Raw genomic sequence first — 22152 nt, forward strand, 5'->3', positions numbered from 1 at the left:
TGCTTCCATAATGAAAGCGCTCTTCAGTATTTGCTTTACAAGACGCACTGCAATTTCCCCCCACTTTTGGGGGGAAAAAGTTCATCCTTTAAAGCAAAAATTAAGGTACTGTGGTGGGGGGACTAAGGGGGGCATAACCACTGTGTGGGGCACAAAGGGGACTGGGCCGGATTGGGCGGAGTCATAGGCGTGGCTTAGTGCAAAAAAAAAATTGCCACGACGTGTGCGGCTAATAGTGTCCTACTTTGGCCTTTTCCCCAGATTGTATGGGCACATTCTCTATTTGTGGGCTCAGGGCGACTCCACAAACTCCAGGTCCACCAGGTCTCTATATTGTTTATAACTGTAAATCTTGACTAACTGTGCGGTATTCCTCGTTGTCTCTGCAGTCAGTATGGTGGACTTCTGTGGCCAGACCATCAGGGGCGACGGCATGATCATCAATTCACACAGTGACTCCAGAAAGTATTACTTTGTGTCTATGGACACCGACTGCCGTTTAACCATGCAAGCTGCAGCCCTGAAGGACAAGGTCCAGTTCCAGTTCCGCTTCTTCTTGGTTTACAGCCTTTTGCGTATGTCCAATATTCAGACGCCTCTACCAGGAGTAGATGGTGGTGCACATGCTTCATCCTCTCAGGAAACCACAAGATCCCCAGGAACCCACAGTGATCCCTGCAACGCTGGCTCATATGTCCAGTTCTATGATGGAAAAGACCTTTATTCAGAACCGCTGGGCTTACCACTTTGTGGTAAAACGATCCCAAGACCTGTCCTGTCCACAGGAAACTATCTAACCCTGCGCCTGGTCACCCGAGGACAGCAGCCCCGAGTTGACTTTGTTGGAGATTTCACCTCTTTTCGAATAGGTAAATGTAGTTTCTATCAGAGTATTGTGGCTGATGACGGTTTTATATTCTACATGATTTATTGTACCTCACTTACTTACATGGTTGCCTTTCAACACCAAGCATATGTTGGTCTTTCACATTTCCAGGCTTCAACACATCAGAGTGCAGGTCGGAGCCATACTTCTCTTGCCACAATGGAAAATGTATCCCATCCAGCCTGGTATGTGACGAGCAGAACATTGATAACTGTGGAGATGGCAGTGATCAGGCCACTGGTCCTCCAGCCAACTGTGTCAGCGTCTCTATGGACAGAAGAGGGGGCGACCAGGGTAAGGAATAAGAATCTCTATTGTATGACTTCAAGGGGGTTGTACCACTATGCCAGTTGACATATTGCTGGGATATTCACTTACTCTTAGATGGGGGTCTGCTCTGGAATTCTGTCTATCCTGAGAAAGAAGGGTTGGAGGTCCTTTTAGCTGTTCTCCTACACAAGGATACTTCACGCCAACCCTTCAAATTTCACTTGAATGGGACCATGTTCTTATTCCCAGCAGGGAGTCTCTTGTGCAGGAAAAAGACTTTGGTTCCAGGCCCCACTTATCATAATGTTATGGCATAAGCTAGCAATATATGGGAATACCACTTTAAAGGGCATCTGTCAGCAGATTTGTACCCATGAAACCGGCTGATCTGTTGCATGTGCACTTGGCAGCTGAAGGCATCTGTGTTGGTCCCATGTTCATATGTGCCCGCATTGCTGAGAAAGATGATGTTTTAATATATGCAAATGAGCTTCTAGGAGCAACCGGGGCGTTGCCGTTACACTTAGAGGCTCTGCTCTCTCTGCACCTGCCATGCCCTCTGCACTTTGAGTGATAGGACCAGGCAGTGGAAACATCATCATCATCATCTGTCAATCAAAGTGACAGTTGCAGAGAGAGCAGACCCTCTAGGTGTAAAGGCAACGCCCCCGTTGCTCCTAGAGGCTCATTTGCATATAATAAAACATCATTTTTGCGGGCACATATGAACATGGGACCAACACAGATGTCTTTAGATGCCAAGCGCACATGTAACAGGTCAGCCAGTGTCATAGGTACAAAACTGCTGACAGATGCCCTTTACTGCACCTAAATTATCATCTGCCATTAATGGGTGTCTCTGTGTGACCTTCAAAAAGCGGGGGCCATGGCTGACCAGTGAAGCGCTGTCATGCTGTGTTGCCGATTTTACTTTTTTGGGGAATCGGTAGGAGTCCCCATAACAGATCTGCACCATTATTTCCTGAAACATATACTGTATGTAGCAGAGCAGAACTGGGATAGGCACATTTTATAGGATGTGATCATGTCTGGCAGGCATCACTGGAGCCCAGAGTCCTGCTGAAGATATAAGCCCCAGCACATCTACTGTACCAGATCTACTACCGCCAACGGTAAATCTCACCTGTGGAAATGAAGGAAACCAGAAGGTGCTTGTTCCAGACATTGTCCAACCTCACGGATCAAACACAGGTACCTCACATTTACTGATCATCATATTCTGTGCTGCACGTGTGGGGATTCACTCCTAAAGTGACCCTCTTATTATTATCAGCAGATCCCAATGACAATTGTATCTATAAGTGAACACTTGACAGTCCCCAACCTCTGCAGTCAGAAAGAACAAGGATCATCTTAACATGTCTGACCTTTTTCCGACACGGGCAGATCTACTATTTAGACAATCCGACTTTAGAGTAGACAGTCTAAAGATGCGCCACATATATTAAAGTCACAAGGCTGGATGGTAAGTATGGGACATCTTTAGACACTTTTGTCGTGTAATGCCCATGTTCTCCATAGACAGCACACGTACCCATCGATTTAAATATGTGTATTGACAGATACGTGATTTGCCACTGTCCGGGGCTACACCACGGAAGATGCCCTTTATTTGTCCATATTTTACTAATCCATCGCTCCTATTATGGTCATTGGGTCAGTGAAAAAACACAGACACAACACAGATGGCATCTGTTTTACAGATCGCTGCTAGGAGATGCTCTTGAAATTAATTTTCATATGAGCAGGGTCCGTGGACTATGGATGATACACAGAGGGTAAAAAGCAGACATACGGTCTAAACACGGATGAACCACTGACCATCTTGTGAATTAGGCCTAACTTTACATCTCCTGTTCGTTGGCTTACTTTGAGGAAAAATGTTGGTGTTAGGCCTCATGCACACGGCCGTTGTTTTGGTCCGCATCCGAGCCGCAGTTTTGGCGGCTCAGATGCGGACCCATTCACTTCAATGGGGCCGCAAAAGATGCGGACAGCACTCCGTGTGCTGTCCGCATACGTTGCTCCGTTCCGTGGTCCGCAAAAAAAATATAACCTGTCCTATTCTCGTCCGCGCTTTGCCGACAAGAATAGGCAGTTATATTAAAGGCTGTCCGTGCCGTTCCGCAAATTGCGGAACGCACACAGATGCCATCCGTGTTTTGCGGATCCGCGATTTGCGGACCGCAAAAAAAACACACAACGGTCGTGTGCATGTAGCCTTAGGCTGGAGTCACACAGCCAGAGTAGGGGGAAATATAAGGACAGGGGTGCACATTTACTAATCGACTTGCAACACTTTCAGACGTAAAAAGTGTCTCAAGTCCCTTTTTCTTGGCGCATCTGTGGCAGCCTGTGCACCTGGAGTCAAAACTACGCCAGCCCCTGGCCGGTGTTGTTTTTAGCTTACATTTGCGCCTGTTTCCAGGTGTAAATGTAAGTGAATTTGATGGGGCTGGGACCCTAACACCGTCAAATTTACTTACACTTACTCCTGGAAACAGGGGCTGGCGTTGTTTTTACTCCAGGCGCACAGACTAGCACACGCCTCGTCATAAATTAGACATACCTAAGGGCAACGCATAGAGGGAAAATAAGACTAGCGTAAAAAGCCAGTTTTCGTAAATGTGCCCCAGGATGTATACTTCTTCTTCCTGCTGGATTCCACTTCTGGCTTTTGCTAAAAAAAATGTACAAAAACCTGTGTGTGACACCACTGTAATTGTGGCGCTCATGGGTGCATCTTAAGCCACACCTCTTTTCCTCTAAGTCACACCCCTTCGCTGAGAAAGGTGCAAACAAATTCTAAAACAAAACAATGTTGCACTCAGCATTCACAGTTGCATTTAAAATCCGGTAGCCTGATCCTCAGCTCACCGACTATCCAGCATTGTGTGTACGACTGTACCACCAGATCCCTATTGACCTGTAATGGGATCTGACGAAAATCTGTCCGCTTAACGGCATATATGCTGGGAATCTGCTGAAACGAAAAACCGTTGCATGCATAACATGACATGGGGTGTATATTTTAAATCTGCAGCATGTCAATTTACTTTGTGGATTTCTGCTGTGAATTTCAACCCTTGCAATGCAGAGAGTGAAATCTGCGCAAGCGAGAAGCATTTCTGCAAGGGTTTCCACAACAAAACCTGCATCATTTGGTATTGACTTTGCTGCTAACAAATCTGCAGGGGACCCATCATGTGTGGCCATACTTAGGGATGAGAGAAGCATTCTTCGAATCCAACTTTGCTCCAAACGTTGTTTTTATGCTGTAAGGAGATCCCTCTCCATACTGCATTAAAATTTATGGGCTCCGGCAAGGCGAAGTGAGCCATGACCGAAGTCTCGCGGAATTTGATTAAACTTGAAAAACACTTTAAAACAGGTATCCAAAGTTGGCTTCGGTACCGATTGGTAGCTCGGTACTGAAGCTGACTTCGGAACCAAGTTTTAAAATGGTTTTAAACTTGAAAAAATCAAATCCTGAAGTTATTCACTGAAGTTTCGCAAGACTTCGGTGATGATGAGTTTGCCTCACCGGAGCCCATACATTTTAATGCTGTACGGAGATGGATCTGCATATAGCATTAAAACGAAGTTTGGAGCGAAGTAACTTCGGATCTTGAATCCGAAGCTCACTTCGCTCATCCCTAGCCATACCCTAAGTTTACCTTATATTCTAACCAGCAGCACTGGTATGGGGTAATTCTGCCCCTGTGTACCAGCAGGACAGATTAATCACTAATAGAGACCCATGAGCCTATAAGAGGACATCTAGCCCTTCATACCTTGTGTTTGCTTTTCATATTTGTCGTTTCAAGCTCCTCAGTCCCTAAGATGGTAAAAACATCCTAAGGCTCCATACACACTTCCGTGGTGTGTTGCGGACCCGCAAATTGCGGATCCGCAACACACCCGCCCCGGCACCCTTATAGAAATGCCTATTCTTGTCCGCAAGCTGCGGACAAGAATAGGACATGTTCTATCTTTTGCGGAGCTGCGGACCTGAAGATCGGGGCCGTGCTCCGCAAATGCGGATGCTGACAGCACACTGTGTGCTGTCCGCATCCATTCCGTCCCCATAGAAAATGAATGGGTCCGCACCCGTTCCGCAAAATTGCGGAACGGATGCGGACCCATTTGCGGACGTGTGAATGGAGCCTAAAGTTGAATGTTCCTTGATTCAGCCCCTCTGGGTCCTGAGGACCGATAATGGCTCTCAACTATCTTGAGAATCGCATCTGGAGTATACAGTCTGTGAGCTTTTACAGTTCCTTGAGGGCTTTCTGTCCTCAAAACTCAAACAATTTAAATAAAGCTATATAATATGTTGTATCTCGCTCGGCCTGCAGTTCCAGAGGGAAGTAGTTCGTGTGAGGCCGGAAAAACGGTAATTAAACTTACCAGTAATTGTATTTCCTGGAAGTCTCCACAACAGCACCCTTGAACTTAGCTCCACCCTATCAGGGACAGGAAAAACACGTAGAGAGATTAAATTGCTCCTCCCTACCTATCTCCTCAGTGATTTACCAAGAACTCTTTCGGAGAAAAATTTTTTTTTGGGGGGGAAATATTGATTTCATATTCAAATTTAGAAATCTATATACTTCCCCTTCCCCTGATTCCTTTTTTATTTTTTTAATTTTTTGGGGCCTGGGGGGGAAGGGGGGGGGGGAGGGAGGAAACATGGGGTGCCGTCGTGGAAACTTCCAGGAAATACAATTACCGGTAAGTGTAATTACCGTTTCCCATAGTTGTCTCCATGACGGCACCCTTGAGATATAACAGAGATGAACTGATTAGGGGAGGACCGATGCCTGGAGGACTTTACGTCCATATGCCAGATGTTTTGGGGAAAAAACAACTACCCTATAATGACGAGTGAAAGTGTGAACAGATTTACAGGTATCAGCCTTAGGCCTCATGCACACGACCGTTTTTTTTTACGGTCTGCAAAAACGGGATCCGTAGGTCCGTGATCCGTGACCGTTTTTTCGTCCGTGGGTCTTCCTTGATTTTTGGAGGATCCACGGACATGAAAAAACAGTCGTTTTGGTGTCCGCCTGGCAGTGCGGAGCCAAACGGATCCGTCCTGAATTACAATGCAAGTCAATGGGGACGGATCCGTTTGACGTTGACACAATATGGTGCAATTTCAAACGGATCCGTCCCCCATTGACTTTCAATGTAAAGTCAGGAGTTAATATACCATAGGATCAGAGTTTTCTCCAATCCGATGGTATATTTTAACTTGAAGCGTCCCCATCACCATGGGAACGCCTCTATGTTAGAATATACTGTCGGATATGAGTTACATCGTGAAACTCATATCCGACAGTATATTCTAACACAGAGGCGTTCCCATAGTTATGGGGACGCTTCTAGTTAGAATATACTACAAACTGTGTACATGACTGCCCCCTGCTGCCTGGCAGCACCCAATCTTTTACAGGGGGCTGTGATCAGCACAATTAACCCTTCAGGTGCCGCACCTGAAGGGGTTAATTGTGCGTATCATAGCCCCCTGTAAGAGTTCAGGGGCTGCCAGGCAGCAGGGGGCAGACCCCCCTCCCTCCCCAGTTTGAATATCATTGGTGGCCAGTGTGCGGCCTCCCCCCCCCGGCCCCCCCTCTATTGTAATTTCATTGGTGGCCAGTGTGCGGCCTCCCCTCTCCCCCCCCCCCGATCATTGGTGGCAGCGGAGATTCCGATCGGAGTCCCAGTTTAATCGCTCTGGGGCTCCGATCGGTAACCATGGCAACCAGGACGCTACTGCAGGCCTGGTTGCCATGGTTACTTAGCAATATTACAATATTAGAAGCATCATACTTACCTGCTGGCTGCTGCGATGTCTGTGTCCGGCCGGGAGCTCCTCCTACTGGTAAGTGACAGATCAATGCGCCGCACAGACCTGTCACTTACCAGTAGGAGGAGCTCCCGGCCGGACACAGACATCGCAGCAGCCAGCAGGTAAGTATGCTTCTAATATTGTAATATTGCTAAGTAACCATGGCAACCAGGCCTGCAGCAGCGTCCTGGTTGCCATGGTTACCGATCGGTGCCCCAGAGCGATTAAACTGGGACTCCGATCGGAATCTCCGCTGCCACCAATGATCGGGGAGGGGGGGGAGGGGGGGAGAGGGGAGGCCGCACACTGGCCACCAATGAAATTACAATAGAGGGGGGGCCGACGGAGGGGGGGGAGGGGAGGCCGCACACTGGCCACCAATGATATTAATACAATAGAGGGGGGGCCGGGGGGGGGGGGGGAGGCCGCACACTGGCCACCAATGATATTCAAACTGGGGAGGGGGGTCTGCCCCCTGCTGCCTGGCAACCCCTGATCTCTTATAGGGGGCTATGATATGCACAATTAACCCCTTCAGGTGCAGCACCTGAGGGGTTAATTGTGCGGATCACAGCCCCCTGTAAGAGATCGGGTGCTGCCAGGCAGCAGGGGGCAGTCATGTACACAGTTCTCAGTATATTCTAACTAGAAGCGTCCCCATCACTATGGGAACGCCTCTGTGTTAGAATATACTGTTGGATTTGAGTTTTCACGAAGTGAAAACTCATCTCTGAAAAAGCTTTTATGCAGACGGATCTTCGGATCCGTCTGTATAAAAAGTAACCTACGGCCACGGATCATGGACGCGGATGCCAATCTTGTGTGCATCCGTGTTCTTTCACGGACCCATTGACTTGAATGGGTCCGTGAACCGTTGTCCGTCAAAAAAATAGGACAGGTCGTATTTTTTTGACGGACAGGAAACACGGATCACGGATGCGGCTGCAAAACGGTGCATTTTCCGATTTTTCCACGGACCCAGTGAAAGTCAATGGGTCCGCGAAAAAAAAAGGAAAACGGCACAACGGCCACGGATGCACACAACGGTCGTGTGCATGAGGCCTTACAGATGCTTTCTAAAGAAGCTGAGGCCATTTGAGCCTAGGAGGCAGACATGCTTCGGTTCGAATGAGCTTTAATGCCAATAGGAGAAGGTTTACGCGAAACTCTGTAAGCCTCAGCAATAGTTTGCCTAATCCATCTAGATATGGAACTTGCTGTTGCCCTTTTACCTTTATTAGGACTTGAAAATTGAAGGAAAAGATTCTTATCTTTCCTCCAGGATTCAGTTCTTTGGAGATAAAGATCTTCTGTAAAAATTGTCTTCTTTTCCATTACTGGGTTTATCACAAGAAGAGGGAATAATTATGTCCTGGGGCCTATGGAAAGAGGACACTACTTTTGGTAACAAGGTGGGGTCTAATTTGAAAACAAGCCTGTCTTCAAAAGATTAAAAATATGGGAAAAGAGTGGAAAGTGCCTGTAACTCGGATACCCTTCTGGCAGAAGTAATGGCCACCAAAAATATAGTTTTCAGAGTTAAAAATCTTAACGAAATTTCATTAATGGGCTCAAAAGGATGGGGGGGGGGGGGCATTAAAGCCTTCAGGACTAAATTTAGATTCCATGGAGGTACAAGGTTGCGGATGATAGGACGTAATCATTCAGCGGCTAAAAGGAATCTAGAAATGAATCTGTCTTCAGATAATTTGTAATAATATGTAACACCCGATCTTTATTATTTTCTCTTACAACATGGTTATAAGGGAAAATAATAGCATTCTGAATACATAATGATGACGTCACTACGTTCATCACATGGTCCGTCACATGATCCATCACCATGGTGATGGATCATGTGACGGACCATGTGATGAGCGTAGTGACATCATCAAAGGTCCTATTCCTCACAGAACAAGACAGAAGAGATGCCGGCTGCGCGAACAAGTGGATTAAGGTGAGTTAAATTTTATTTATTTTTTTTAACCCCTCCAGCCCTATTGTACTATGCATTCTGTATTCAGAATGCTATTATTTTCCCTTATAACCATGTTATAAGGGAAAATAATACAATCTACACAACCTTGAACCCAAACCTGAACTTCTATGAAGAAGTTCGTGTCTGGGTACCACATTCAGTTTTTTATCACACGTGTGCAAAACGCATTGCACCCGGGCGATAAAAACTGAACTGCAATTGCGTACCTACCCGCGCGGGTTTGCCGCAACGCATCCGGACCTTATCCGGACACGCTCGTGTGAAAGAGGCCTAAGAGTACTGGGTTTAAGTCCAAGATCTCCAGTCCTTTGTGAAGAAAAGAAAAATCTATATTTTTGTCTGTGCACCAAGAAGAAAATTTCCCCCAAACCTTATTGTAGCTGTTCTTAGTAGTAGTTTTCCTGCTCTGTAGTAAAGTGTCTACCACTCTAGATGAAAACCCTTATTTTCTAGGCTGACCCATTCAACATCCAGGCTCTTAGATCTCAATTTTTTAGTCTTGGGTGCGGAACTGGACCTTGCATCACCAGATTGGGAATATGTGAAAGCTGGAGAGGAGGAAGAGCACTAATTTCCTCTCTTCTTGGCCAAAATAAAGCAACCAGGATAATTTTGACCTTCTCTCTCTTTATTTTGTGAAGTCCTTTGGGCAGAATGTTTATCGGAGATTAGGCATAACAGAGATCTAGAGTCCATTTGATGGAGAACGCATCCACATAAGTCGGGATGTCCTCTGGATGGAGGGAGCAGAACCTCCTTAGCTTTCTGTTGTTCCTCCATGCGAATCCATGGTTGGGTATCCCCAGGTTCTTACGATTAATTTGAATGCTTGGTTTGTAATAGTCCATTCCCCTACAATAATCCGATTTCTGCTTAGAAAATCCGCCCAAACATTTTCTTGACCCCTGAGATTAACGCCTGTAAAGTTCTTACCCCCTTACGTCCTGTTTCTACTTACCTACGGCCCGCCGGAAGACCATACAGCCCGTAACCGGAAGTTCCCACAACCAAAATGGCGCCAGACGCCATCCAACACCTTCCAGCACCATTGGTCCCAATCGGCGGGGAGCAAGTATTGGGGCCTTACACCACGTGTATCGGCCCCAACAGCAGTTGTTTTCCGGCCAGAAAGGTAGGGAGCTACAGGCTTTGCCTTTCTGAACTACTGCCCCCATAAATAGATAAAGCTTCCAAAAGCAGACGATTTCTGCCTGCTTTTCTCTACATGTCTTCTCCCAAACAGGGACAGAAAAAACACTGAGGAGTAAGGTAGGAAGGGGCAATCTAATCAATTTTTCCTAGGGTGGTGCTAAGCTCAAGGATGCTGTCATGGAAACGACTAGGGATAACATGGCATGCTGTATATGAACAAGAAGGGTAGCACCAGATCAGAACCTTTTCTCAAGAAGTGGGAAGGATCATGACATGGACAGAACTGAACCCAAACCATCTGTGGGCTGTACTTACTGAGGTTTCCTTAACATTGTTGTTGACCGACTCAAGGTCTAGCAGTCCCAGGAGAAAGGTCTCTGAATCCAGAGATCTTCAAGCAGATCCTCAGGATGAGGGAAGTGCCAGAGATTGATCTCATACTGACCAGGTTTAATGCCAACATGGAAACAGGAGGACAATCTCTTGGCAACAGACACTCTGTCCATTCCTTTGAGGTTCAGGCCGGCCTACTTTTGCCCTCCAGCTATTATACCATTTTGCGGTCGTGGTTTTTCCCAAGTCATTCAGATGAGTTGAGGGTGTTACTGAGACTTCCCCTAGTGCACATCACGTGTCTGCGGCACTCAACTCAATTGAGCTTGAAGGTTGACCAACCTCTGTTACTATCTAGAGGCCTCCCTGATGCAGTCATAAAGACCAGTCATGCTCTAGGTTTTAATCCACCAGAAGGTGATGCTTCATAGGTCAGGGGTGTAATTGGAGACATCTCCAGTGCAGATTCTGTCTAGAGTACTCAACTTTGCCAAGACCTGTGGAGATTCAACCAGATAGGCCTCTAGATTGTCATAGAGGCTATCTGACATAGTTATAAAGACTCACAATCAATTCACCAAAAAGGCTTACACAAGGGTCAAGCGAACAATGATGGCCAGTTCGCCCGCGAACACATGCGGGCTGCCATCTTGAATCACAAGTCCGGTGATGCACAGGTAAGTCCTTACCTGTGCCTGCACCACGAGCCGGTCTGAAACAAATGCGGTCACCGGGAGCAGGCAGTTCCGAGAATAGCCACCGGGGGCCTTTATCGGGCTGTTCTCGGAACTACCTGCTCCCGGTGACCGCATTTGTTTCAGACCGGCTCGCGGCGCAGGTAAGGACTTACCTGTGCATCGCCGGACTTGTGATTCAAGATGGCGGCCCGCATGTGTTCGCGGGCGAACACGCCATCACTGTTCGCTTGACCCTTGTGTAAGCCTTTTTGGTGAATTGATTGTGAGTCTTTATAACTATGTCAGATATGGGCGAACACGGCGAACTGGCCATCACTACAAGCGAACCTGTTCAGCCTGGTATTCTACTTGGAGAGTTGATAGTATCAAACCACAGAATTTCAACTTCTTAGACTTCCTGCAGAAAGGATTTGGGAAAGCCCTGAGTGTATCAATCTTTAGGGTACGGCTACACAGTGATGTGTTATGCGACAGGAAAGTCGCATTACTTTTCTTGTAATTATAGTCAATGGTGTTGCAATGCTACATGCTGTGAATGCAAAATCCATACTTGTTGCACATATTTTTATGTAGCCTGAAACTTGTTGCAGTATAGCCGTACTGAAAAGGTCTACATTTTGGCCATGTCTTTCCTTTGGGTAGATCTTGGTCACAAAAGCCCTTGGTGAAGTTGTTCCTGAAAAGTTTGCTATAATGTGGGCATCCATACTAAGATTTCTGTAAAAATCGGGCTTATCCTTAGTCCTAAAAGTCCTCTACTCTTGAAGCTCTGGATGAGGTCCCACATAAATATCTAGCCTTAAGAGTAGGGATCGACCAATTATCGGAAGTACCGATATTATCGGCCGATATTCAGGATTTTGTACATTATCGGTATCGGTATCTAACCTTGCCGATATACCGATAATGCGTATAAAGCAAATACTAGTGAGCGCTTACATTATGGAAGCGCGCACTAGTATGCATCGGGTGCCGGGAGCGGGGAAGAAGCGATACTCACTCTACCTGGTCGTCTTTGATGGGGCCCGCGCTGCACTGTCCTGACCCCTTACAGCGTCAGGACGTAGTGCGCGCACTTGACACTGCACGCTGTCAGGTGACAGTGCAGCGCGGGCCGGAGAAAACAGGGGAGCAAGATGCCGGACCCGGAGATGAAGATAAGCCGCGGCGCAGGAGAGGTGAGGAGTTTTTTTATTTTATTCATCTGAGGTCTGATAGGGGTTAATAAAGGTCTGATCTGAGGTCTGATAGGGGTTAATAAAGGTCTGATCTGAGGTCTGAGAGGGATTAATAAAGGGCTGATCTGAGGTCGGATAGGGGTTAATAAAGTCAGTGAGGAGGGGGGGATGGTGGGGAAATTGGCATTTGGCACTAGTACAGTGGCAAGAAAAAGTATGTGAACCCTTTGGAATGATATGGATTTCTGCACAAATTGGTCATAAAATATGATCTGATCTTCATCTAAGTCACAACAATAGACAATCACAGTCTGCTTAAACTAATAACACACAAAGAATTAAATGTTACCATGTTTTTATTGAACACACCATGTAAACATTCACAGTGCGGGTGTAAAAAATATGTGAACCCTTGGATTTAATAACTGGTTGAACCTCCTTTGGCAGCAATAACTTCAACCAAACGTTTCCTGTAGTTGCAGATCAGACGTGCACAACGATCAGGAGTATTACAGAACTATTTCAGTTCAGCAATATTCTTGGGATGTCTGGTGTGAATCGCTTTCTTGAGGTCATGCCACAGCATCTCAATCAGGTTGTGGTCAGGACTCTGACTGGGCCACTCCAGAAGGCGTATTTTCTTCTGTTTAAGCCATTCTGTTGTTGATTTACTTCTATGCTTTGGGTCGTTGTCCTGTTGCAACACCCATCTTCTATTGAGCTTCAGCTGGTAGACAGATGGCCTTAAGTTCTCCTGCAAAATGTCTTGATAAACTTGGGAATTCATTTTTCCTTCGATGATAGCAATCCGTCCAGGCCCTGACGCAGCAAAGCAGCCCCAAACCATGATGCCCCCACCACCATACTTCACAGTTGGGATGAGGTTTTGATGTTGGTGTGCTGTGCCTCTTTTTCTCCACACATAGTGTTGTGTGTTTCTTCCAAACAACTCAACTTTGGTTTCATCTGTCCACAGAATATTTTGCCAGTACTGCTGTGGAACATCCAGGTACTCTTGTGCAAACTGTAAACGTGCATCAATGTTTTTTTTGGACAGCAGTTGCTTCCTCTGTGGTATTCTCCCATGAAATCCATTCTTGTTTAGTGTTTTACGTATCGTAGATTCGCTAACAGGGATGTTATAGCATATGCCAGAGACTTTTGTAAGTCTTTAGCTGACACTCTAGGATTCTACTTCACCTCATTGAGCAGTCTGTGTTGTGCTCTTGCAGTCATCTTTACAGGACGGCCACTCCTAGGGAGAGTAGCGGCAGTGCTGAACTTTCTCCATTTATAGACAATTTGTCTTACCATGGACTGATGAACAGCAAGGCTTTTGGAGATACTTTTATAACCCTTTCCATCTTCATGCAAGTCAACAATTCTTAATCGTAGGTCTTCTGAGAGCTCTTTTGTGCAAGGTATCATTCACATCAGGCAATGCTTCTTGTGAAAAGCAAACCCAGAACTGGTGTGTGTTTTTTATAGGGCAGGGCAGCTGTAACCAACACCTCCAATCTCATCTCATTGATTGGACTCCAGTTGGCTGACACCTCACTCCAATTAGCTCTTGGAGATGTCATTAGTCTAGGGGTTCACATACTTTTTCCACCTGCACTGTGAATGTTTACATGGTGTGTTCAATAAAAACATGGTAACATTTAATTCTTTGTGTGTTATTAGTTTAAGCAGACTGTGATTGTCTATTGTTGTGACTTAGATGAAGAACAGATCACATTTTATGACCAATTTGTGCAGAAATCCATATCATTCCAAAAGGTTCACATACTTTTTCTTGCAACTGTATATTATAAATGTAAATTATAAATTGACTACCAACTAAGGACTTTATTAATTTATAATTTACATTTATAATATACTAGTGCCAAATGCAAATTTTCACCACCTCAGTGACTGCCAACTAATATAATATATATGATGAGATAAAATAAATATCGGTATAAATTATCAGCTATCGGCCTGAAAGTTCACAGATTATCGGTATCGGCTCTAAAAAAATCAATATCGGTCAATCGCTACTTAAAAGGTTATTTACTCCTGGCCATTACCTCTGCCATGAGACGAGTAGAGATCCTAGCTTTGTAATCAGTGGATCTGTACATCAAATTCTTCTCTGACAGAGTCTTTCTGATGTTATTTCCAAACGTTACTCCAAAGAGGTTGTTCTTTTGTAAACTGTAATCCGGTAAATTCCTTCCAGTGTGTCCTGAGCTTTCCTTTGATGTGGAATGTAATCTCCACTCCCTAGTTCTGCCCACATGTTGAAGATCTATTTAGCCTGGAGTAAGAGATCAGGAGAACTTAATTTCTGGGAGAAACAAAGGCTTAAGTGCCACCATACCTACCCTGGGTAATTATGGCAGCCATTAGACTAGCTTACTTGTTCAGAACTCTGTCCACCTAAAATGTGTTAAAGACCCTCTGCTTGAGCATTGTCCACCTCTTGGGTTGATCCTACTGGATCAGACTTCATTTGCAGCTTCGAGTTTGAACCGTATGTTGAATTTCCAGTTCTCAGAGGCGATGGCTCTTGGGCGGACGATTGAGTTCCTCCACGTATGCTTGCTAAATCCCTATTATTGTGCCAGAATTAGAACACAAGGGAAGCAATGATTTCTAAGGTTAATCTGTTTTCCCTTAGTATTAACAGCATCAGCAGTTTCCTGCCCTAAGTAGGTTACCTCTTTATAATAAAGACAACGTATGAGAGGCTAGTTGTCCTTATATAGGCCCAAGGTCTCTATTTAACTAGTGATTACTTAAATATCCAATCTATCCTACTACTACTACACAAGGTCAGAAATACCCCATAATTATGCTGCTGTTAGGGCTAAGGGAAAACAGATTAAGGTTAGAATTCAACGCTTACAGCCACTCAGGACGGATACTCTGTAGTCTTGCTGCAGTGGATATGTGTGTGGCAGATACACAACGTTTCACACTAGCAGTGGATGAAATATAAACAAATCTTATCCACAAGATGGGTAAAAAAATCTGTAGTGTGAATTGACCTGAAAAATTTGCAGCATGTACTGTATATTTGTAGATACAATGCAAGGGCAAATTCGCTTTCGGAAATTCTGCCTGTATGGATGTACCCTACACTGACCGAATTCTTCATGCAAACCTGTCTGGCTGCTAATGTGAATGGTGCGGTGTTTCTGTCTTTCAGAGCGGAGATCCTATGCCTCCTTCCTCTACCTGTATGTTATCCTGGGCTTTGTGGTCAGTGTTGCTCTATTATTCTGGTGTTGCTGGTCACCGGGCTGGTTCATCTGGAGAGTTGGCGCCTGCAGATTCATTCCCTGCTGCAACTCCTTCTGCGCATCCTGTCACCTCTGCACCCGCAGCTGTGTCTTAAAGGACAAAATTCGACCCAGTAAAGTGACCCCTCAGGAAACATCTCATACTGTGCCAGTGTGATCCTCATCTATGTATCTAGGGACATGGCTGCTAAGGGTTGGGGTGGTGTTGTCATAAAGCCCTTGATGGGGGTTCCCCGAGCCGAGTCACATGGACGGTGGCATCATTCTGACGTTGTGGGTACAGTTCTACCTCAACAATCACTAGTAAGTGCGGGCACACCAAACGTCTGTGTACTGGATGCTCTCACCCGGCCGTGTCAAGTATTTATTAGCTCCCTGTACAATATATGAGTGACAATTTTTATGCTTAAAAAAAAAAATTATGCAAAACTTTACATTTGTTCCATTTATTTTTAAGATGCTGTCGAGCTCAGTGACAAGAGGACACTGTCCATGTTCCAAAATCTGGTTTATTAGTTAGTTGGGAAACCCAAGGCACTGGTGGTGACAGGAGGACATGACAGGTTCTGCCCCCTGAGCTGTAGTTCTTATATTTACAGATGTGTAGACCCCCCCGATAGCACCAGCGTTGCGGCACCGATGGAGGATTCCTTGTTGTACAGGTCATGGCACATTTTGAGTTTTTCTGGATTTCTCCTCAGTGGCTTGCTCGTCTGTGGTACAGCTTGTTCTGCTGCTGGGGACTAAAGCTTTTGTTCTTTCGTTTAATAGTGGTGCTAAGAAGAAGACGTCTGCCTCCCTGTGAAATAAGCTAATCCCCTTAAAGGGGCTAGTACAGGAAGGTGTGCTTCCTATGGGGCGTGATGTATGAGCACCGTGCGGTTTACATACTTGGTGCTAATCATGCTTCCAGATTAAGGGACTGCTAGTGCGCTGACGCGAGGAGTGTACACATCCAAGTTATTCCTGAATAGGCTGCGACTTAAAGGGGTTGTCTGACTTCAGCAAATGCCAATTATCCTGTAGAGAAAGTTAATACAAGGCACTTCCTAATGTACTGTGATTGATTCATTTTTCCATCTCATTATACGCTGCTCGTTTCCAGCTCTGCAGCGCACATACAAGGTGGCCAGGACGAGAGCTGCTGCGCATGTGTGCCTACGTGTTCTCCAACGGTTCCGGCCACCAGAGAGGCCGGCGCTTTTTTCATATAGTGTGCAAGCACGACCACCACTCCTGGATTGCAGGGTGGTCGTAACCCCTGGAAACGAGCAGTGTATAATGTGGATGGAAAATTGAATGAAGCCAGCAAAGGAGCCAATATGGACAATCACAATACATTAGTAAGTGCCTCGTATTAACTTTCTGACATTTGCTGAAGTGAGACAACCCCTTTAATACTGATCTGTAGTATTATAACAATCTGCCCCCCACCGGCTGCAGAGCGTCTCTCAGTGCATATTATAATTTACACAAACTCCAGTAGTTTCTATTTCCTTTGGTCTTGTACACCAGAATCCTAAAACTCATCCATTCAGTGAGCAGGGCCCCCGCTTAACACTGTACATAACACAAAGCTTCCACAGCTCGTACAGGACTGGTGCCTGCCACGTCCTGCAGGGCATAACTACTAAAAAAAAAACGCTCCAGGAGCAAGGTGTTATAGGCGGGGAGGTGCATACAGGTCACAGATCGGTGGGTGTGACTGCAAATGATGGGGACAGTGGTCCTGGGAACGTCGAGTGCTGCTCGTAACTGATGACATGGCCTATAGTCTACATCTAGGGAAGAGAGAAAACCCCAGGAAAAAGCAGACAGCAGAGAGGAATGATGAGGATTTAACAGGAAAACGTGGACCTGAGCATCCTGCACCTAAAAGACTAATGACATAAATAATCTGTAACAAGCACAGAGGAGACCCTACAGGGACACAGGAGATGATCCACAGCCCCTCCTTACTAAAATAAATACATTGATCGACTGAAGGGACATTAGTCCGACTGGGACGCAAAAGCCGCCTGTGGACGCTGAATGGGAAGCCTCCGGGCAGCGCTCGCTCTGTGATTTACAGCTCCTGTGACTTGGAAATATACGCAGAACATGTCCGACAACACTGAGCCCCCGCAGTCAGGGTTTGTGCAGGACGTGGTGTCAGAGAGGTGACGTCACACATCAGGTTTTGTTAGTTGTTTTTTTTTTTTTGTTAGGGATTCTTTTTAAAAAACATACATCTGGTTCAATACATACAAATTTCCTTCATCCAGCAGTAAAACACATGGAAATCTGAAGACATTAAAAAAATAATTAAAAAGAAGAGATTCTGTGTAGGTAATACAGAAATGCGCAATCCAAATACTTTCGTTAGCACCACCTCTTGGTTTTTGGTAGCAGCAGAAGCACCTTGAATATTTAGACTCCATTTTGACACTGTCTTTTCTTAGTTTTTTTTCAATAGTCTCTTGCTTGCCCCAGTTTTGGCTGTTGGGAAGCTTGCCCCCACCTAGGAGGGGCACTCTCTGGTGTTGTGCGTCATCTCCGAGTGGTGCTTCAGGTCAATGGGCTGGTGAAGCTGGTGAGATGGTCGGGCATTTAGAAGTACCAAGTTTTTAATGCATCCAGTAATACCAGTGGAGAATTTTCCTCCCGTCATCAGCTTCACATTGGGGACTCCACCTGGAATAAGCACATGTCAAGACATTTGCTGACCTACCACGCAAGTAAGAAACTTTGCATAATATGCCATTGCCACCTCTCTCCCAGGTACAAGAAGCCCTGTAGTCAGCAGGGTGCTCAGTGCTGGTATTAGTTACCGATCAGTGCTGATTTATCACATACACATTTCACATGTAATTTTCTGACAAGGCTCAATAACATTAGTGGGGTCCATCAGCTGGAACCTCCCAGGTATCATCAGAACAAGAAGCCCCCACTGTACTTGTGAGGGCCATGCCCCTTTGGGTTTCATCTTGGAGAGCTCATAGCTAATGAGGACCCTCCCTATGCTTTATCAAAAAAGTCTAGGTAGGAACATGGCAGTCCTATTGCTTCTATGACCAGCCTGTCAGAATTAGATCAGAGATAAGACTACCTAGATAAAACCAGGAAGGGCCATGTGCTAGCAAGGGTTGGGGTCGTCTTGTTGCAATGGATAGAGGTTCCAGATAACAGACCCTCACTGGATGTATACTGCAAAGGGGGTTTCCACCATAGTAACTTAAAGTGGTTGTCTCATCTCAGACAATGGGGGGCATATTGCTAGGATATGCCCCCATTGTCTTATAGGTGCGGGTCCTATTGCTGGGACCCACACCTATATCGGAAACGAAGCCCCGCAACTAGAGGACTCCGGTCCGGCCACCACCAAACGCTCTCCCCATAGAAGTGAATGGGAGCGCACCGCGCATGACCGGCCAACGCTCCCATTCACTTCTATGGGGCCACAGCAAATAGCCGAGTGCACCCTCCACCACTTTCGGGGCTCAGTTCTCGATGTGCCCCATTGTCTGAGATGAGACAACCCCTTTAAAGTAATTGCCAGGATGTATTAAGGTCCCTTTACACTGTCCGAACATCGGGGAGATCACTGCTAACAAGTGTTTGTAGGACACTCGTCCATCGGATCCTTCACACGTTCACCTAAATCATTGCTTGCTGGCAGCAGTCTGTGATGTCTAAACAGCCTCTGCTTCCAGCAAACAATGATTCTGTATGGGGATGAGCGATGGTATTAGTGATCGCTCCTTTCCATACTCTGGAGGAGATCGCTGCATGTGAATGCGTCAGTCTCCTTCACTGACGAGCTGGCGACTGTCAGGAAGAAACGCTTTCTTCGCGACAATCATCTGCTCAGTTGAGCCGTGTAAACAGGCCCTTACAGGTTATTGATTGGTGGAGTCCGGACCCCTGGGAGTCACACAGTCCTAGACTGAAGAGGCCAGGGTAACTAAAGCACAGGAGCCTCTTTACATTTTTATTTTGTCTGCACAGTACCAGATCCAGTGCTGCGCAGCGCTGTACTGTGTGCCAATCCCACTGAAGCACAGCTTGAAACAAAAAAAAGTTCCAGAGAAGTCGGGATCCCCTCTTTTCCTCTCTGATCAATAAGTTACAATATATGCTAGCTCCGTCCAACAATCTAAAGGGTATGGGGAGCTACCAACTCTGCTTCAACAAATGATGTTTGGGGAGAGAAGGATTGGGCACACTGAGACAGGGGCTTTGCTCTCTCCCCCCGAGCGTGTATGTGCATGGATAAGTCGGGCAAAATAGCTGTCGGCCAACAAGTGTCCATCTAAGATGGTAAAACTGCCCTTTGTTACGGATTCAGAAGTGGAAACCTCAAATAAGTGTGAATAAAACACTCAACAGCGACCGATCAGATGACATGACATCTGTAAAGTGATTAGTTGTTATTAGGGACACCACCCCATGTGCACCACTTATTTTCAGGATCTGTTCACACGTCGTTGGTCAAATTACATTTATTTTGCTGTAAAGCTACAATAATAAGTGTGATATGACAGGAGCTGAGGCTATACAACATCTTGTTGCTGAGAGTTTTCAAACATTTGCTTTGGGTGAAAAAAATGCTGAAATATCAATGACAGTGGTATGTCATGTGCAGAGATCTCTGCTAACTTACCCAGATAGACCTTGCCCTTTGTGTCCACCATTATATTTTTGCCAGGGGAACTTCCAGAGATTACTTCTTCTCCATCAATATAAACTGAGCCGGACTTCCCCTCCCTGACAAGAAAAGGGCGTTAATAGAGAACCATCTTAAGCAGTTTCTTTTTTTCTTTCTGATTTTGGAATATCTAAAGACTGGCTGTTTTTGACAGCGTCTTTGCTTCTCCCTGCATCTGCAAGTTCAAGTTCACACCTGGCACATTTGTGGGACTTTGTAAAAGCTACCTTTAAAATGCCAAAAGTGATCCTTAAAGCCTGTATTACACAGGCGGATTGAGCATGCGATTGTTAGGAAGGAAGCGTTCCCTCCCGGCAATCGCCTGCTAGCTAGCGGAGGAGACTGCTGATATTACATGCAGTCATTTCCTCCGCAGCATGGGGAGAAGCGAGCACTATGCCATCGCTCATCCCCATGCTGTCCAGATTATACAGCACAGTTTGCCGCCAGCAGATCGTGATTAGACAGCACGATCTGCCGCCGCCAAACGATGATTTTTAAGCGTGCTTAAAAATCACAATTGCCCGATGAATGAGAATTTGCTAGTTTATCGGGCAATCGGCAGCAGTATTACAATGCAAGATGATCACTAACGAGTGTTCATACAAAAGCTCGTTAGCAATCATCTGCCTAAAAAATCGGCAGGTGTCATACAGCCTTAAGGCACTATGGACATGACTTCCAGTTTTTGGGGACACTGAGGTGGTCCACCAGACAAGGTACATGGAGCATTAATAGTCATGGGACTGAGCAGGAATGCAGCCTCTCACCGGACGGCAGTGATCTTGTGCCATTCCCCGTCATTAATGGGATCCTCAGTCATGATGTTGGCCTCGCCGCTGCCCAGCTGGTAACTGCCAAACACGGAAACAGGGAAGGTTGGGGAGACGTAAGACACAGAAGGTACAGACGGTTCAGGCTATGATACTCTCTGAAGCATCAGCTTCACTCACCTGAAGAGGAGGTGTCCGTCCCGCAACCCCAGGCTGATAAAATCCCTCTCTCTGCCTTGTTCCTTCTCCTCCTGCCAAAGAAAAAGTCAAACTAGTAATGACCTGCAGATCACCTGGTCACACAGGACAAGGATGTTACCAGTTTGAGGGCTTTGTGTTGTATTAATGAGCTGTAGCTGCTAGAATTATGCATCAGTATGTATGTCTGCCACATAGCAGGAGAACGCACTAAACATAAAGCTCGACTTGTGAGTGACATCCAGACATTCATTATTTGTTAGTAAGTCTTTGAATACCTGGTTAATATCATGCAGATCATGCCCGGCCAAGAAGCCTTCCTAATAGGACATGGAAATGGAAGCTTTAATGATGGGAACATGTAAGCAACTTAAATGAGGCCTCTGTAAACCCATATATAGCACTGAGGGATCAGTACAGACCTGTGTACAGATGTGTGGTCTATATACGAGTAGATGTACACCTGAGGGATCGGTACAGACCTGTGTACAGATGTGTGGTCTATATACGAGTAGATGTACACCTGAGGGATCGGTACAGACCTGTGTACAGATGTGTGGTCTATATACAAGTAGTGTACACCTGAGGGTGCAGTACAGACCTGTGTACAGATGTGCGGTCTATATATGAGCAGTGTGTACCTGATAAGTACAGACCTGAGTACAGATGTGTGGTCTATATAAGAGTAGTGTACACCTGAGGGATCAGTACAGACCTGTGTACAGAAATTAGGTCTATATACGAGTAGTGTACACCTGAGGGATCGGTACAGACCTGTGTACCGATGTGCGGTCTATATATGAGCAGTGTATACCT

At 45.9% G+C, this 22152-nt stretch overlaps 2 protein-coding genes across 8 annotated transcripts in view; one reads left to right on the top strand and one right to left on the bottom strand.

Moving 5' to 3' along the window:
* Window positions 1-394: 394 nt before the first annotated feature.
* LDLRAD2 (low density lipoprotein receptor class A domain containing 2) lies at window positions 395-15835 on the top strand. The gene is made up of 5 exons (XM_040415754.1): window positions 395-607; window positions 641-895; window positions 1027-1180; window positions 2213-2368; window positions 15585-15835. The coding sequence occupies exons 1-5, from the start codon at window positions 395-397 to the stop codon at window positions 15833-15835; spliced, it is 1029 nt and encodes a 342-aa protein (XP_040271688.1).
* Window positions 15836-16169: 334 nt separating this feature from the next.
* HSPG2 (heparan sulfate proteoglycan 2) overlaps window positions 16170-22152 on the bottom strand; it is a 126354-nt gene continuing 120371 nt past the window's right edge. For all 7 annotated transcript variants that reach the window (XM_040423715.1, XM_040423725.1, XM_040423690.1 and 4 more), the window contains 4 exons: window positions 21319-21389; window positions 21136-21219; window positions 20321-20424; window positions 16170-18351 (listed from right to left, as the gene is read on the bottom strand). In XM_040423715.1, coding sequence (XP_040279649.1) covers window positions 18179-18351; window positions 20321-20424; window positions 21136-21219; window positions 21319-21389 — 432 coding nt within the window. In that variant the 3' untranslated portion in view covers window positions 16170-18178. The remainder of the gene's footprint in view (window positions 18352-20320; window positions 20425-21135; window positions 21220-21318; window positions 21390-22152) is intronic.

This window comes from Bufo bufo, chromosome 1 (assembly GCF_905171765.1).
Source record: "Bufo bufo chromosome 1, aBufBuf1.1, whole genome shotgun sequence".
In the NCBI taxonomy this organism is placed as follows: domain Eukaryota; kingdom Metazoa; phylum Chordata; class Amphibia; order Anura; family Bufonidae; genus Bufo; species Bufo bufo.